Below are 14,569 nucleotides of genomic sequence, written 5' to 3'. Positions count from 1 at the left end.
GCACAGCCTAGAATCCCAACACTTGGGAGATAGAGATAAGAGAATCGGAAGTTCAAGGTCATCCTTAGATATGTGTGATTTTGTCCTCCAACAAAACAGAACAGAACAGAGCAAAGAAACAGAATTCAGTGGTACCTAGCATGCTAGGGGACAAATCAAGCCAAGTTTATAAGCCTATGGGATGGAGGATTCTAGGCTTCAAAGGACCAAGGGTAAACCATGTAGGGAGGGGAGCTTCAGAGCAGAGAGTAGACATAGCACATGTTGTCTGACCAAAAGATTCAAGGATGCTTTTAATAATCCAGTGAAAGAATCGGCCTTCTGCCAGGCATGATGATGCACACTGTTAACCGTAGCACTCAAAGTTGAGGCAGGAAGATCTCAAGTTTGAGGCCAGCCAGAGCTATGTAAGGAGATCTTGTCTCAAACAAACAAGGAGGTCTCCCCAAGAATGGGCCTTCAACAGAACAACACACAACCACACATGTACAGACAAAGCATGGCATACAACCTCAGCAGTCATGAACTCCACTTAGGTCTTCCCCTAAATATCTCAAATAAATAATCAATAGCCAACACTTCTATAATAGAAAGTTTATTTCCATCCATAAAATATATCACTAAACAGCTGAAAAAGTTACATATTATTTTAAAACATAGATTTAAAAAAATCATATTAGCTTCTTAGCAAAACATTTTTGTTTTATGTATATACAAGAATATACTATACTTCAGGACATGGCTCTCCCTCAAGGCAGCCAGGGAAAGGCTCTGAGGCTCACCAACAAACTCATTATTGGCTCCTCCTGCCTGTGCACAGGATGGTTCTATTTTACAAAAGTCCCTTTGAAAACAAGAGTAATGGCAGACAGCTTCTAGAAGAAAGTCCCGCGAAGCAGCAGCTGATAATGTATTTCCTTTGAGTGATGAGGCTAATCTTGTTTTGGCAATCTACAGCCTGTCTCGGTGAGCGGGAGACAAAGGCCTCGTGACTAACTCATTTCTCTATGAATCTTCACCTGGGCCTGTGGTGAAGATGGATCTGAACCCGCCTCTCGGCTGACAGGTCGCCTGTTTTGGTAGATAGAAGGACGCTCTGAAATGTGGCCACTCATGTTCTGATACATCTGGAAATAGGTAGAGACAGAGACGGTTACCACCTAATCCAAGACTCACCAGCTGTGTGCCTATAAGGCAAATTACTCAATAAAAATGGCTTTTACAAGCCATTTAAAATTATGAATTTGAGGAAAAAAATTTTTAAGGGGCTGGAGAGATGGCTCAGTGATTAAGAGTACTGCCTGCACTTGCAGAGGACCCCAGTTCAAGTTCCCAGCACCCACATTGTAGCTAACAACTGTCTATAACTCCAGTATCAGGGGATCTAATACCCTTTTCTAGCCTTCGTGGATACTGCATGCATGGGTGCACTTACATACATGTAGGCAAACATAAAAGTAAATTAATCAATTAATTAAAAATAAATCAATAATTTTAATTATGAATTTGGGGGCTGGAGAGATGGCTCAGTGGTTAAGAGCACTTGCTGCTCTTCCAGAGGACCCCAGTTCAGGTTCCCAGCACCCACATCAGATGGTGTACAGCTTTCTGAAACTCCAGCTCCAGGGATCCAATGCCACCTTCTGGCCTCTGTAGCCACCCATACACATACATACATACATACAAGTAAAAAATAAAAATAAATCTTTAAAAGTAAGTAAATAAGATAAAATTATGAATTTGGATAACTTCCACAGTTTTAATGACCACTCATTTTAATGAAAAATAGAAAAAGATGAATTGTTATTTATAGAACTATAATCCTGCCACCACAAACTATCCACATATAAAGAGTAAAGTGACTTCTGTTATCTGGATAACCTTTAGCATTTGCATCACCTCCTCAGACTGCTGTACTGACATAAAACGAACACTTCCCAGCTGTCCTGCCTCTGCTATGGGCTTAATAGGTAGAATTGTCTTTCATTTCTTTTCCTTCTTCTTCCTTCTCCTTTAAAAATTTTATTTTATTTTGTATTTATTCTTATTGTTACATATATGAGTGTTTTTGCCTGTATATAAGTGCACCTGTATCATGCAATGCTTATAGAGGCCAGAAGAAGGCATCAAATCCCTTGGAACTGGAGTTATGGATGGTTATGGCTGCCATGTGGGTGCTGGGAATCGAACCTGGTTCTCTGCAAGAACAGCTAGTGCTCTTAACCACTGAGCCATCTCTCCAATCCCCTTCCTTCTTTTTAAAATAAGGAGCGTTCTAAGAAGCAGTGTTGGGGATGGAACCCAGGGCCTCATGCATGCCAGGCAAGTACTCTACCACTGAGCTATGCTCCAGCCCCAAGAACCATGATCTTTAACTTTTGGGCATATAAATTTGGGGCTCTTTTGGTTTGTTGTTGGTGATATTTCATTTCAGTGCCTTAAGGTTAGTGAATGTGTCCTGTATGATAACAATTTTATTTATTCTGAAATTGTTTCTTTGGTGTGTTTATTAACCCTTTCTATTTTGCATTTTCTATCTCCAAAAATTCCTTCTGTTTTTTCCTTCCTCATTTTGTTGGACTGACTATGTTTATTATGGTCCCAGAACAGAGTTTGGGGTGTAGTTTAGAGCACCCATTCTTAGCACCACAGGAAAAACAAAGAAAGAAAGAAGTGCCCAGCAAAACTGGTAGGTAGGGGCTGACCCTGCTTCCTTCTTTGGACCAGCTCAGGCCTGAGCCCAAGGAAGTGGCATCTTTTTTTTTTCCCACCCACAGGGGCACTCTAATTTGCTTAAAGGAACTACTGTTTTCTGTATGTGCTACACATGGAAATGCCTTAGACACCAGTAGGAAAGGCCAGCAGGAAAAAGGCCTTCCAGCACAGAGGGTCAGGTCAGAGGGAAGGACTGGGATGAAAAGCTGGCTTCCTTCATGATTCATCAGCCCTGGCTACCATCAGTCACAGGCCCCCTGAACACAGAGATGGAGATCTGGACATGCTATGCGTGGGGACACAGAAAGTGAACCTTGAACCAAGCCCAAGATGGTCCCGAGCAAAGTCAAGGGGATCTTGGACTGTGGGCCCTCCACCTGTCTGTGCTGCCTCCACAGCCTTCCTTGTCTCCATCTTTGCCATGTCCTGTGAGTCAGTCATAGGTATTCATTTCCACTCATTTTCCCTGCTTTGAACCTTATTTAAATGATTCTGTCAGCCTGAAATACCCTATTCAGCTTCTATTAGTCAATAGCCAAAATGTTCCTCCCTCTTCACAGCCTTGCTCAGATGAGATCTCATATACCCAAGCCATACCTAACATACAGAGGAGCCCACTACTTAATATATACCCAAGCACTACCTAACACATGTCCAAGTCTATTACCTAACATCTACCTAAGCCCACTACCCAACATAGATTCAAACCACTATCTAACATATACCAAAGCCTACTACCTAGCATCTACCCAAGCCCATTACCCAAAAGTGAACATCGGCCAGTCCCTCTCAGCTCCCCCAGTTCATTCCGTGTTTCTGTATCTGTTCTTCTACTTCTCTCACAGTATTGTTAACTGCTTAAGGAGCTCATCTGCCCAACAGCACATTAAATTCCTTCAGGGCTTTCCATTTCCAAGTCTTGTGACCCAATTCCCTGGCAATAATAACTCAGCTTCTATATGTGGTTTTTTAAAAAAAATCTCAATAGGAGGAAAGGACACACACCATTAAAAGAGGTCTATAGAGAAAACTGAAAGTTGAAAATGGAGTCAACTATTCACACACCAGACAATTCATTTAATAAATCGGGGTTTTACTTTATGAGACAGGGTCTTTCTATGTGGCCTAGGTTGCTTATGAACTCATGATATTTCTACCTTGGTCTCCCAAGTGCTGCAGATACAGAATTTGGCGCCATGCTAAGCTCAAGTTTACATTTAACTGACATTTAAACATTTTTATTTAATCTCTAAGTCCTGGAGCCTGGAGTCATGACTGCCTGTGGAGTGGAGGCTGCCTGGCCTTGTTGGGATTTGGAGTCCTGTCATCAGTGTCCAGATCTGACAAGTGTACCTCTCACCACTCAACAAAGAAACATTTTTTTTTTACAACAGATGGAGACTATTGCAAAGTTCCACAACTGGTTAAACACACAGAGTAAGTGACTGTGAGGTGCCCTGCCCTAAGTGGTACATCTCCAATGTAACCCCTACACCTAAGGCTCAGGGAACATCTCAGAAGAGGGTAATGGAAAGAACGTAAGAGCCAGAAGGACAAGCTAGTTGATGCATTCTAGATATGACAGGGAAGCTGCACCAACGAAATCTCCACAGTGTGGAAGTCTAACGAGATCTGTATGACAGAAGTAGTTGACATGCCAAGGTGGATGGGGAAAATGTCACGGGGTCCCACCTCAAGATGAAGAGCTACAGGCAATTAGTGGATGCTGAAGGAGGGAGAATCCATTTTTCCCACAGACTAGCTCCCTGAGAGAGAACGCCTCTAATTTCAAGCCCTAAACCCAGGTACACATGAGCACGACTAAATGGACTCAGTGCGATTATGTATATAGTCCTCATATATGCATATATTAACATCTGTATATATGTAACAATAATAAAGATGAGAACAAGAAATTGAGAGTGAGTGGGGGCAAAAGAGGCATTGGTGGGGGACTGGCATGGATGGAAATAATGCACAGACGATACTCATGTATGAAATTCTGAAAAAGAAAAAAATTATTTGTGTGTGTGTGCAAGATATGTGTAGACATGTATGCCATAGCACATGTGTGGGGCTCAGAGGACAGCTTTGTAGAGTTAGTTCTATTCTTCCACATTTACATAGGTTCAGGTGATTGAACTAGGCCATCAGCCAGCCTCATGTGGCAAGAACCTTTCCCCACTGAACCATCTTGCTGGCCTCTTAACTAGCATTTTATGAGTAAACACTAACTTTTCTGTGTGAGGTGAGTCACATCCATTGTCTTATTTATTCCACCTTATATTTCCACAAAGGTCTGTTAATCTCATATTTAGATCAGGAAACTGAGACTGTCTCCTCCCTCTACAAAAGACTAAATGAGAACCCAGTCATGAGATGTAAGTGATGGAGGCAGCATCTGAATCTGGGTTTTGAGAGTTCAGGGGTCCATCCTTGGTTCACTTGATCTGGGACAGCGCCACTGTACTGCCTGTGCTGAGGGGGGAGTTAGCAAGGTAATCCCAAGTTCCCACAGCTCAAGGATCATCTAGTTTTGCAACCTATTTTACAGATGAGCACACTGAGGCCAGAGAGGTAAAGAGACTTGCTGTCAGACACATCTATTAGGGGTGGATCAGCAGAACTGGAGTGAGTTCTCACAGCTCCAGGCCAGAGCACTTACCAGTCTCCATATCCCCTGTCCCATGCCCAATGCTTACATTTTCTGTTGCATTAGAAAAGGTCAGTGGCTTTTGGAGGGACTGAGGCTTATTTACTTGTTTAGTCCTCTACACTGTACCCTTAAGAGTCTTTAATTTCTTAATCAGTTGGGTAAAATCTTCAGGAAACTTCTTTTTTCCTAAAAACACATCAATAAATAGGCCTTACCCTATACAACTCTCAAAGGGCAATCTAGACCAATTACGGTGAAGACAACTTGGCATAAATGGATCTGAGGACGTTAGCACCAGTACCATGACTTGCCTGTTCCCTGTATACCTACAATCATGAGTCTGAGTCGCTACTTACCGCTTCTTCTGCATCTTCCAGCTGACATCCTAAAAATGAAGTCAGGTTAGGGAAGGATGGCCGCTTCCTTGAGTCAAAAGCCCAGCAGGATTGCATTATAAAGTATCTGTAAAAGCAACGGAACAAGAACCAAGTGGAGAAACGAATGGAGCCAAATGGGCACTGGCCATACCTCAAAGCAGCATCTGCCCTGTGGGGCAGCTTGTTACACTGTGGTTTTTTTAAAAAAATATTTTATTATTATTATTTTTTAATGTTTATTTATTGTTTTTATTTTATGTGTATGCGTGTATTGCCTACATGTAGGTAAGTGCACCCATATCATGCAATGCCCGCAGAGGTCAGAAGAGGCTGTCAGATTCCCTGGGACTGGAGTTACGGACAGTTGTTAGCTGCCATATGGGTGCTGGGATTTGAACCTGGGTCTTCTGTAAGAACAACCAGTGTTCTTAACCACTGAGCCATCTCTCCAGCCCCCACAAATATATTTTATCATTATTTTTATTTTATGTGTATGAGTGTATTGCCTGCATGTATGTAAGTGCCCTTGGAGGTCAGAAGAAAGTGTCAGGCTGGGTGGGCATGGTGGTGCATGCCTTTAATCCCAGCACTTGGGAGGCAGAGGCAGAGGCAGAGGCAGGCCGATCTCTGTGAGTTCAAGCCCAGCCTGGTCTACATAGCAAGTTCTAGGTCAGCCTGGGCTACAGGAAGACTGAATCCACAGACTGGGCTACAGAAAGAGTGAATATAAAAAAGACAGAGAGAGAGAGAGAGAGAGAGAGAGAGAGAGAGAGAGAGAGAGAGAGTTGGATCCCCTGGAACTGGAGTTATGGATGGTTGTTAGCTACCATGTGGGTACTGAGAATGGATCCTGGGTCCTCTGCAATAGCAGTCAGTGCTTTTAATCCCTGAGCCATCTCTCCTTATGCTGTCTGCTTTATCAGAAGCACTGCACTAGAATGTGCACTATATCAGAAGGAGAATTAGATGATGTGCAGAAGTGGATGCAAAGGAAGATGCTGCAGGAGGTGACCGTCAGATTCTTACAGATCCTGAATCAAAGGCACTAAGTAGGGCCTCTTAGGACAGGCAAAGTTCAGTTTGGTTCAGAAACCCTGAAGCAAAAGAGATTTTTCTCTGCTGCCTGCCTGCCTTTCTTTCTCCCCTCCTTCTTCCCTCCTTCCTACCTTCCCTCCCTCTTCTTTCCCTCCAATCCCTCCCGCCCTCCCTCCCTTCCTTCCATCCTTCCCTCCTTTCATTCCTCCCTCCCTCCCATCCTCTCTCTCCTTCCTTTCCTCCCTTTTACCTCCTCTCTCCCTTTCCTTTTTCCTCCCCTCCCCTCCTTTCCCCTCCCCTCCCCTCCCCTTTCTTTTTCTCCCTTTTGAGTCTTGCTACATAGCCCAGGGTAACCTACTGCTAACCTCTGAAGTACTGGAATTACAGGCAAGTTGTCCCTATACCCTTCTGCTTTCCCTACTTTTTAAGGAAGAAGCAACTGAGCTTAGCATTCATTAAAGAAGGTTTTTGTGTTGTTGGGTTTTTTTTCTTTTTTTCTTTTTTTTTTTTTTAACCTTTTCTGATCATACATTTGGAAGAGTTATAGCACACTATAGATTTCTGATTTCAACCAACCTCCATCTGTACTTACATTTCTTCTGTAGCATAGAAGGGCTGATCCATTTTAAAGCCGCTCTGAATCAGTTTGTAGAAGTTCGCATCGACAGGAATGCCAGGGTAAGGATTCACACCTGAGAAAAACAGGGACTCAGGCGGGCTGTGCTGGCGTGTTTTTCATGTTTGGGGGCTGCAAGTGGGTTAAAAAGTCCCAAAGCCTCCTAACAAGTTACAGACAGTGGGGAAGACAGATTTCTGGACACCGGCAAACAACATATACAACTGCAAGACCAGAACCCTTGGGAACAATTGCATGGCGTTTTACCCACCCTCTGACTTGGAAGGCAAAGCGGTTAGGGAGGGGTGCAGAAGGAGTTGGGGGCACAAAGCCCAGAGCCCAGGGGGGCCTGCAATGTGGCAAACATACCAAGTGAGAATATCTCCCAGAGCAGTACTCCATACGACCAGACATCACTCTTAATTGTGTAGATCCCCTCAAACAAGCTCTCCGGCGCCATCCATTTCACAGGCAGCCGCGCCTGCAGAAGAGCCAGAGAGAGGGTCATGAAGTCTCCTCGAGCATACTCATGTTTTGTTTTTTGTTTTTTGTTTTTTTTAAGATGATGACATTTGTTATCTTCCTAAGGCCACCCTTCATGCTTAATTGAAATAGCCCATTCCTCGAGTGGAAGCTTTTCACTTCCAAGTTAACATTCTAACAGACATAATGCACTCCTTTAAGAGTCTTCTGGAACCCAGGGTTGCCCTTAGAACAGGCAAGTGTAGCAGAACTCCTTTCCTTCAACGAAGAGTTCGTCAGCTGCTCCGAGGTAAGTGGGCGGAGCGTTTCTCAGAACTCAGGTTGAAGTGCATCCTCCAGGATGTGGCTTCCGGACCTACGTCATCGCTTTCAGAAATGACACTAGCTGGTCTCTGTGGCTTGAAAATTTTCCAGTAGTATGAAATAGGGGTCTGATTTAGAAAGCCCAGCCCCTGATTTAAATCAAGACAGGGTGGTTAGTTCCCAAGGCACAGGGTTTTGTTCTGATTTTTGTTTCAGGACTTTATTAGCATATTTAATCTGCCAGGTAAAATCAGAGCCCCAGAAAGGAGTCCTCTTTTAAATCCTATGCAAATAGAGTTGCTGAATGAATCAAGTGGGCCCGTCTGGGTCACCTGACTCATGAATAGAAGGTTCTGAATGGAATTCACCTTCCCATAGGAGATGGGCGGGAACACACATAACCATGCAGAGTAGTTGACATATTAGGACTTCAGTTATAATGACCAAGAGCAAATTTTAAGCCAACGAGTATTTGGTTCTAGCGTGTACTGATTAATTTGATTTTTTACATTTACTGGACGTTTACCCTCAACACAGGGCCTTGGCATTGAGTTTACTGGTTTATTCCATGAACCTAGGAAGTAAATGAAAAGCCTTTTGGGAAATGTGGCTGTTGTGGACTCACACTTCCTGGTCACATCCACATGCTGTGTAACCATGAACAAGTTACTTTTCTTTGCCTCAATTTCCTCATTTACAAAGTAGGTACTTTGATAACTAAATGAGTTAATATATGTAAAACCCCAAGCAAGTGCTGAGCTCCTCAGAAGAAACATATCAATAGTGGCTGCTGTTATTATTTCACACATAGAATAATGCCAAGAGAAATCCCAAAAATGAATAAGCAAAAAGAAGCAGATTAGGGGATTAAGCCCAGGTGTTGTAATTCTGTCTTTCCCCTTAATTTGGGGGTTTAAACCAAGAGCCTCATACATGCTAAGCTAGAGCTCTATCACTGAGCTACATCCTCACCCCCTTAGATAACTTTCTTATTTGCTTTCTCCCCCCTGCATTCCTTTCTTCCTTCTTTCTTTCTTTTTCTTTCTCTCTCTCTTTCTTTCTCTCTCTCTCTCTCTCTCTCTCTCTCTCTCTCTCTCTCTCTCTCTTTCTTGTTTTGTAGCCCTGGCTGGTCTGGGACTTGCTATATAGACCAGGCTGGCCTGGAACTCACAAAGATCTACCTGCCTCTGCCTCCTGAGTGCTGGGATTAAAGACACATGCCACCATACCCTGGCTCTTTCTTTTTAACAAGTAAGTTCAGTCATGTTTTAAGTCTTCCTGTACTAATGGGATAACAAATATTCATTAATGACTAACCACTATGCCCTTCAAATTTGATAGTATTTGTGCATTGCATATTTTGAAAAATGCCTGTTGTGCCTTCGGTTTCTCTCGATTGGAAACAACTCAACAGCTACTTTATAGCTAAGGAAACTCAAATAAGTGCAAGTAATGACATTTTTTAAAGTGAAGACCGCACACTTAAGCCCTAATGGATCTATTCTGAGTCGCTAGTTCAGGGATAGATGTGTGGCTATTTTGCTTTTATTAAGCTGCAGAAAAATCTTTTAAGTCTAAATAAGCAAAGTACAGGAACAGTTTTTCTTTGTGTTACTATAAATCAAAAATGCATTACACTGAGTGCAGATGTTTCCCGTAAGCCTAACAAAACACAAAAGACAGCTCACATTGCCTCTGACAACGTAGCTGGAGTCACTCAGGATATCTCGGGCTAGTCCAAAGTCACAGATCTTCACCACCTTCCCATGGGTGACCAGCACATTCCTGGCTGCCAGGTCTCTGTGAACACACTGGAAGAGAGAAATCAGACTGTCATTGACATGATGTATGCCATCACAGAGCAACATCTCTTCTAGTTCACATTCATAGTAACAGATGACAGTGGGTAGACCGTGAGCAGTCATCTTGCCTGTCAGAAAACTCAGCGGCCAATTCCTCAGCTACCTAGGCTGCTGTCATTTGATCCCCCTGGACCACATAGAGAGATCCTATCTCTAAATAAATATCAAAGAAGGTATTCAGAAGAAAACCAAAAATGAGTGTGGTGGGCCAGAGGGATGGCTCTTGGGCAAAACATTTGCCATGCAAGCCAGACTACCTGGGTTTCATCTTCACATCTCATGGCAGGAGAGAACTGACTCCCCAGAGTTGTCCTCTGACCTCCACATGCTGTGGTATGTGTGTCCCTCCCCCATTAACAATAAATGCAATTAAAAAAAAATTTTTTTTTAAAGAGGGGTTTGATCTGGTTGTGGTGGCACACACCTTTAATCCCAGCACTTAGGAGGTAGAGGCAGGTAGATCTCTGTGAGTTTGAGATCAGCCTGGTCTACATATCTAGTTCCAGGTCAGCTGGGGCTACAGGTAGATCCTGTCTCAAAAAGACAAAAAAAAAAAAAAAAAAAAAAAAAAAAAAAAAAGGAGGGGGCTGGAGAGATGGCAGTGGTTAATGACCATGTACTGCTATAGCAGAGGACCTGAGTTTGATTCCCAACATCCACACTAAGGCTCTCAACCATCTGTAACTTCAGTTCCAGGGACTTTGGCACTTTCTTTGACCCTTACATCCCCCTTACATCCTCTATCCAGACAGCTCAGTCCAACCTAGGAATGCAACCATCAGTACTCAAACTTTGATTTTTTTCAACCCAAATATTTCTTCTGTGCTCCAGATAGGCATGGCTTGTACCTGCTTCACTAAGCCCTACTCTATCTAGCACCAACATTCTATAGATCTAAGTTATTACCTTTATCTGAACATTTCCCTCCTGACCCACACGACCTACCCATCCCATGTTTCCTGCTGGTTTTCCTTGCTCATCAAAGATCTGCCCCAGCCCCAGAATGAATCTTCAGCTGAAGCCTTTTCTTCCCTGTCCCTCCCTGGGCAGAGCTGTCATTCATATCCCTTCCTGGGGTTCCCAAGCTTACTTCAATGATAGTATTTATCATGGGATCCTCATCTGATTTCATGTATGCTTGTTTTTCCCCGTCAACATAAAATCTGTGGGCCCAGAAGTCACATCCTCACTGTGTCTCTGCCCCGGTACAGGGTCAGCATGGAGCCACACACAAATGTATGATGGAGTCACAGAGCCAGAGAACAGTGGCGGGGGGGAGCAGGATGGACACAGTGCCAGGCATGACGCAGAGGGGAAGGCCTGCAGCAAAGGCAAACAGGTCTAAAAATTGGACATTCTTCAAAGGTTCATTTAAAAAAAAATTTTATATTTCCTTTATTATTTTTATTTTATGTGTATGTGTGTATTGCCTGCGTGTAGGTAAGTGCACCCGTGTTGTGCAATGCCCTCAGAGGACAAAAGAGGCTGTTGGATCCCCTGGAACTGAAGTTACAGACAGTTGTTAGCTGCCCTGTGGGTGCTGGGATTCGAACCTGGGTCTTCTGCAAGGACAACCAGTGTTCTTAACCACTGAGCCATCTCTCCATCCCCCAAAGGTTCATTTTTATAACAAGTCTAGGAGGGAAAAAACCCACTGGTACTCTTGACCACCAACTGGGAATACAGACATCCCTCAACTTACTGTTGGGTTTCCCCTCCTTATCAGCCATTGTAAGTTGAAAACATGCGAAAATGCTCCAAATGATCTAACTATTGGCCACTGTGTAGCTGATTCCTCTTGTGGTCACAGGGCTAACCAGGAGCTGCAGTCATTACCACTGCCCAACATCATGAGTGAGGACTGGACTAAATATCACTAGCCCAGGGAAAGCATAAATTCAAAATCTCAAGTCCTGTTTCTATTAAATGTGTGTGGCTCTTGCACCACTAAAGTTGAACATCTTAAGTGGGACCACAGAAGGTGAGGGCTGTCTGTACTGGCTTCACTATGGGTAGCAGACTGGGCCACATGACCAAGGTAGATATTCTATCACATCTTTATAAAGCACTACTGTCCATGTGTAGGTGAACTATCAATAAAGAATAAGGTAGGCAAGAAGCTCCAGGGAAGGAAACCCCAAAGAGCATCAAGAGACAACGAAGAGTGTACCTCAGATATGCAAGATGGGAAAATAGTGCTGAGACAGTAATTTTATTGTTGTTATTGTTTGTTTTTGAGATGAGTAGATAGATGAGTCTCTCTGCAGTCCCAACTGGCCCAGGCTGGCCTCGATCACACAGAGATCCACCTGCCTCTACCTCCCAAGTGCTGGGATTAAAGGCATGCATCACCGCACTTGCAAGATAGTACTTTTACAGTGGAAGAAAATACAATTGGACGCATTGTTCCACAGTCAAGGAGAAAAGCAGCAGATGGAAGGCTGGAGGAGGAAGAGCAGAAGAAAGTAAGAGACTTAAGGACAAAAGGGAGGAAGAAGTTTGGAAATAAAGAGAAAAGAATGGAAGGCGAAGGAGTCCAGGGAACATCACCCCAAAATCCAGTGCCCCCAGAACACTGGTTATCTGAAGTTAGGCATTTGGAAAGAGCAGGTGTTAGATGAGGCTTTTCTCTGCAGTCCCTTGTCCTCCTGAGGACCAAATCTGCCAGTGGGGGGTCACGTGGCCTTCAATCTTACTAAAATGTCATTAGCTAAGGATAATCAAATTCATCTCACAGACAAACCTGAGAATCAAACAGTACACCCAGAGCCCAGAGGAGCTTTGTCCCAAACCATTGTCTGTTCTTTTTCATTTTATTATTTTTGTTTTTTGCGGTGCTGAGAATTGAACCCAGGGCCTCAGGCATGCTATAAGAGTGCTCTATTACTGGGCTACATCCTGAGCCTCACTGTTTTCCCTTCAGGCCCACTTATTCCTCATAAAATCATTTCTACCCCTCTAAAATAGCCCACACCCTCCTGATGAAGAGAATTTGTAAGCTTCAACAGCCTAGCCCTTCTCTGAGTTTCATATTTTGTGTGGAATACACACAAACACACACATGTAAAACAGTTGTATGCTTTTCCTCCTGCTAATCTGTCTACTACCACTTCACTTTAGCAGACTTAAAGACTCAAACCTTTGGCGTGGGGGATAGACTCCCTTTTCGTGACAAGGGAAGAAAATGAAAGGAAAGAGCCTGAGAAACAGCTTTGGTTGCTTATAATGTGAAATCGCGAGAACGGCAAGACTGAGAAAAGACTGACAGAAAGGATGCGACATGGAGACCGTGGTTCTAGGCAGCTCCGACAGCCTTGCTGCCACAGCCCTGTGGATAAGGGGCTAGCAACTGAGAAGGCAAGGGGTCTACAGTGCCATGGCTAACCCATAGCACATGGTGCAGGCTACGTGTGCCCAGGTTGGCTGGCTAGGTAAGCGGAGCTGACCAAGCTTGGGCTTCCATGCACCCCCTGAATTCAGATGCTCTATCCAGGGCACAGCCAGAATCACTATCCAAGCAGGGCTGACAACACTGCATTTGTTTCCACCAGGGATTTCCATGGCCTCCCTATCTTGAGCTTCTTCCCTCAGTGTTCAAGGGACTTTGGTTCTAGCAAGGAATTCTGGGACTTTATGCTACAAAAATTACATTCTGTGTACAAAAGTGTTAAAATAAGCAAGAGAAAATATAAACATAACTCTTTTTCATAATTATATATAAGCATATGTCTTTTTAAAAACAATTATTTATACTTTTTATTCATTTTTCTTCTCTTTCAAAAATGCCAGGTATGGTAGCTCATGCCTTTAATACCAGCAACTCAGGAGGCAGAGGCAGGCGGATCTCTAGAGATGAAGGCCAGTCTGGTCTGCGAAGTGAGTTCCAGGCCAGCTGGGACTTCAGGAAGACTCTGTTCCTCCTCAAAAAAAAGAAAAGAGCTTACCGACTTAAATTCCAGAAATTCCATTCCTTTGGCAACTTGATACGCAAAGCAAAGAAGATCTTCAAATGTAAGCACATTCAAATCTTCTTCTTCTTCTAACCTTTTTTGGTTTTCATACTCAATCTCATCTGCAAAATATAGTCAGTCTTGACTTTTCCCCAAGTACTAAGAAGTTGCCTTATTAAACTTCTATGAGAAAGTTATTAAACTGACAGGAAAGGGGGTTGAATAAAATTTATACATGATCTTTGGTTTGAATGAGCTCCTGCACTAGGCTAGACAGACCAAATCAAAATGGTGTCATCCACGCTAATGGTTCACAATATAAAGAGAAAGAATTATCTGACCTTCTGAGAAATCAGAAGTAACCACCAAACTTACCTGCATGCATGTAAATGCACCTGTGTTGTGCAACACCCATGGAGATCAGAAGAGGGAATTGGATCCCCTGGAACTGGAGTTACAGATGGTTGTTAGCCATCACGTGACTGCTGAGAACTGAACCCAGGTCCTCTGCAAGAGCAACCAGTGCTCTTAAACACTGAATCATCTCCCCAGTTCCTTTGCTTCAATTTTTT

General features: G+C 43.4%; 1 protein-coding gene across 2 annotated transcripts in view; it reads right to left on the bottom strand.

Moving 5' to 3' along the window:
* Positions 1–506: 506 nt before the first annotated feature.
* The window catches only part of Flt3 (fms related tyrosine kinase 3), a 61,928-nt gene continuing 47,865 nt past the window's right edge, over positions 507–14,569 (bottom strand). Inside the window, exons 18-23 of one of the 2 annotated variants that reach the window (XM_008825063.1) lie at positions 13,992–14,119; positions 9,874–9,996; positions 7,769–7,880; positions 7,376–7,475; positions 5,728–5,833; positions 507–1,127 (exon numbers count right to left, since the gene is read on the bottom strand). In XM_008825063.1, the coding sequence (XP_008823285.1) occupies positions 993–1,127; positions 5,728–5,833; positions 7,376–7,475; positions 7,769–7,880; positions 9,874–9,996; positions 13,992–14,119 (704 nt within the window). In that variant the 3' untranslated portion in view covers positions 507–992. The remainder of the gene's footprint in view (positions 1,128–5,727; positions 5,834–7,375; positions 7,476–7,768; positions 7,881–9,873; positions 9,997–13,991; positions 14,120–14,569) is intronic. The other variant, XM_008825064.2, reaches the window with a different exon arrangement.

This window comes from Nannospalax galili, unplaced genomic scaffold (assembly GCF_000622305.1).
Source record: "Nannospalax galili isolate Female #2095 unplaced genomic scaffold, S.galili_v1.0 scaffold768, whole genome shotgun sequence".
Classification (NCBI taxonomy): domain Eukaryota; kingdom Metazoa; phylum Chordata; class Mammalia; order Rodentia; family Spalacidae; genus Nannospalax; species Nannospalax galili.
Note: the sequence above shows the minus strand (reverse complement) of the source record. Positions and strands in the feature narration are given on the sequence as shown.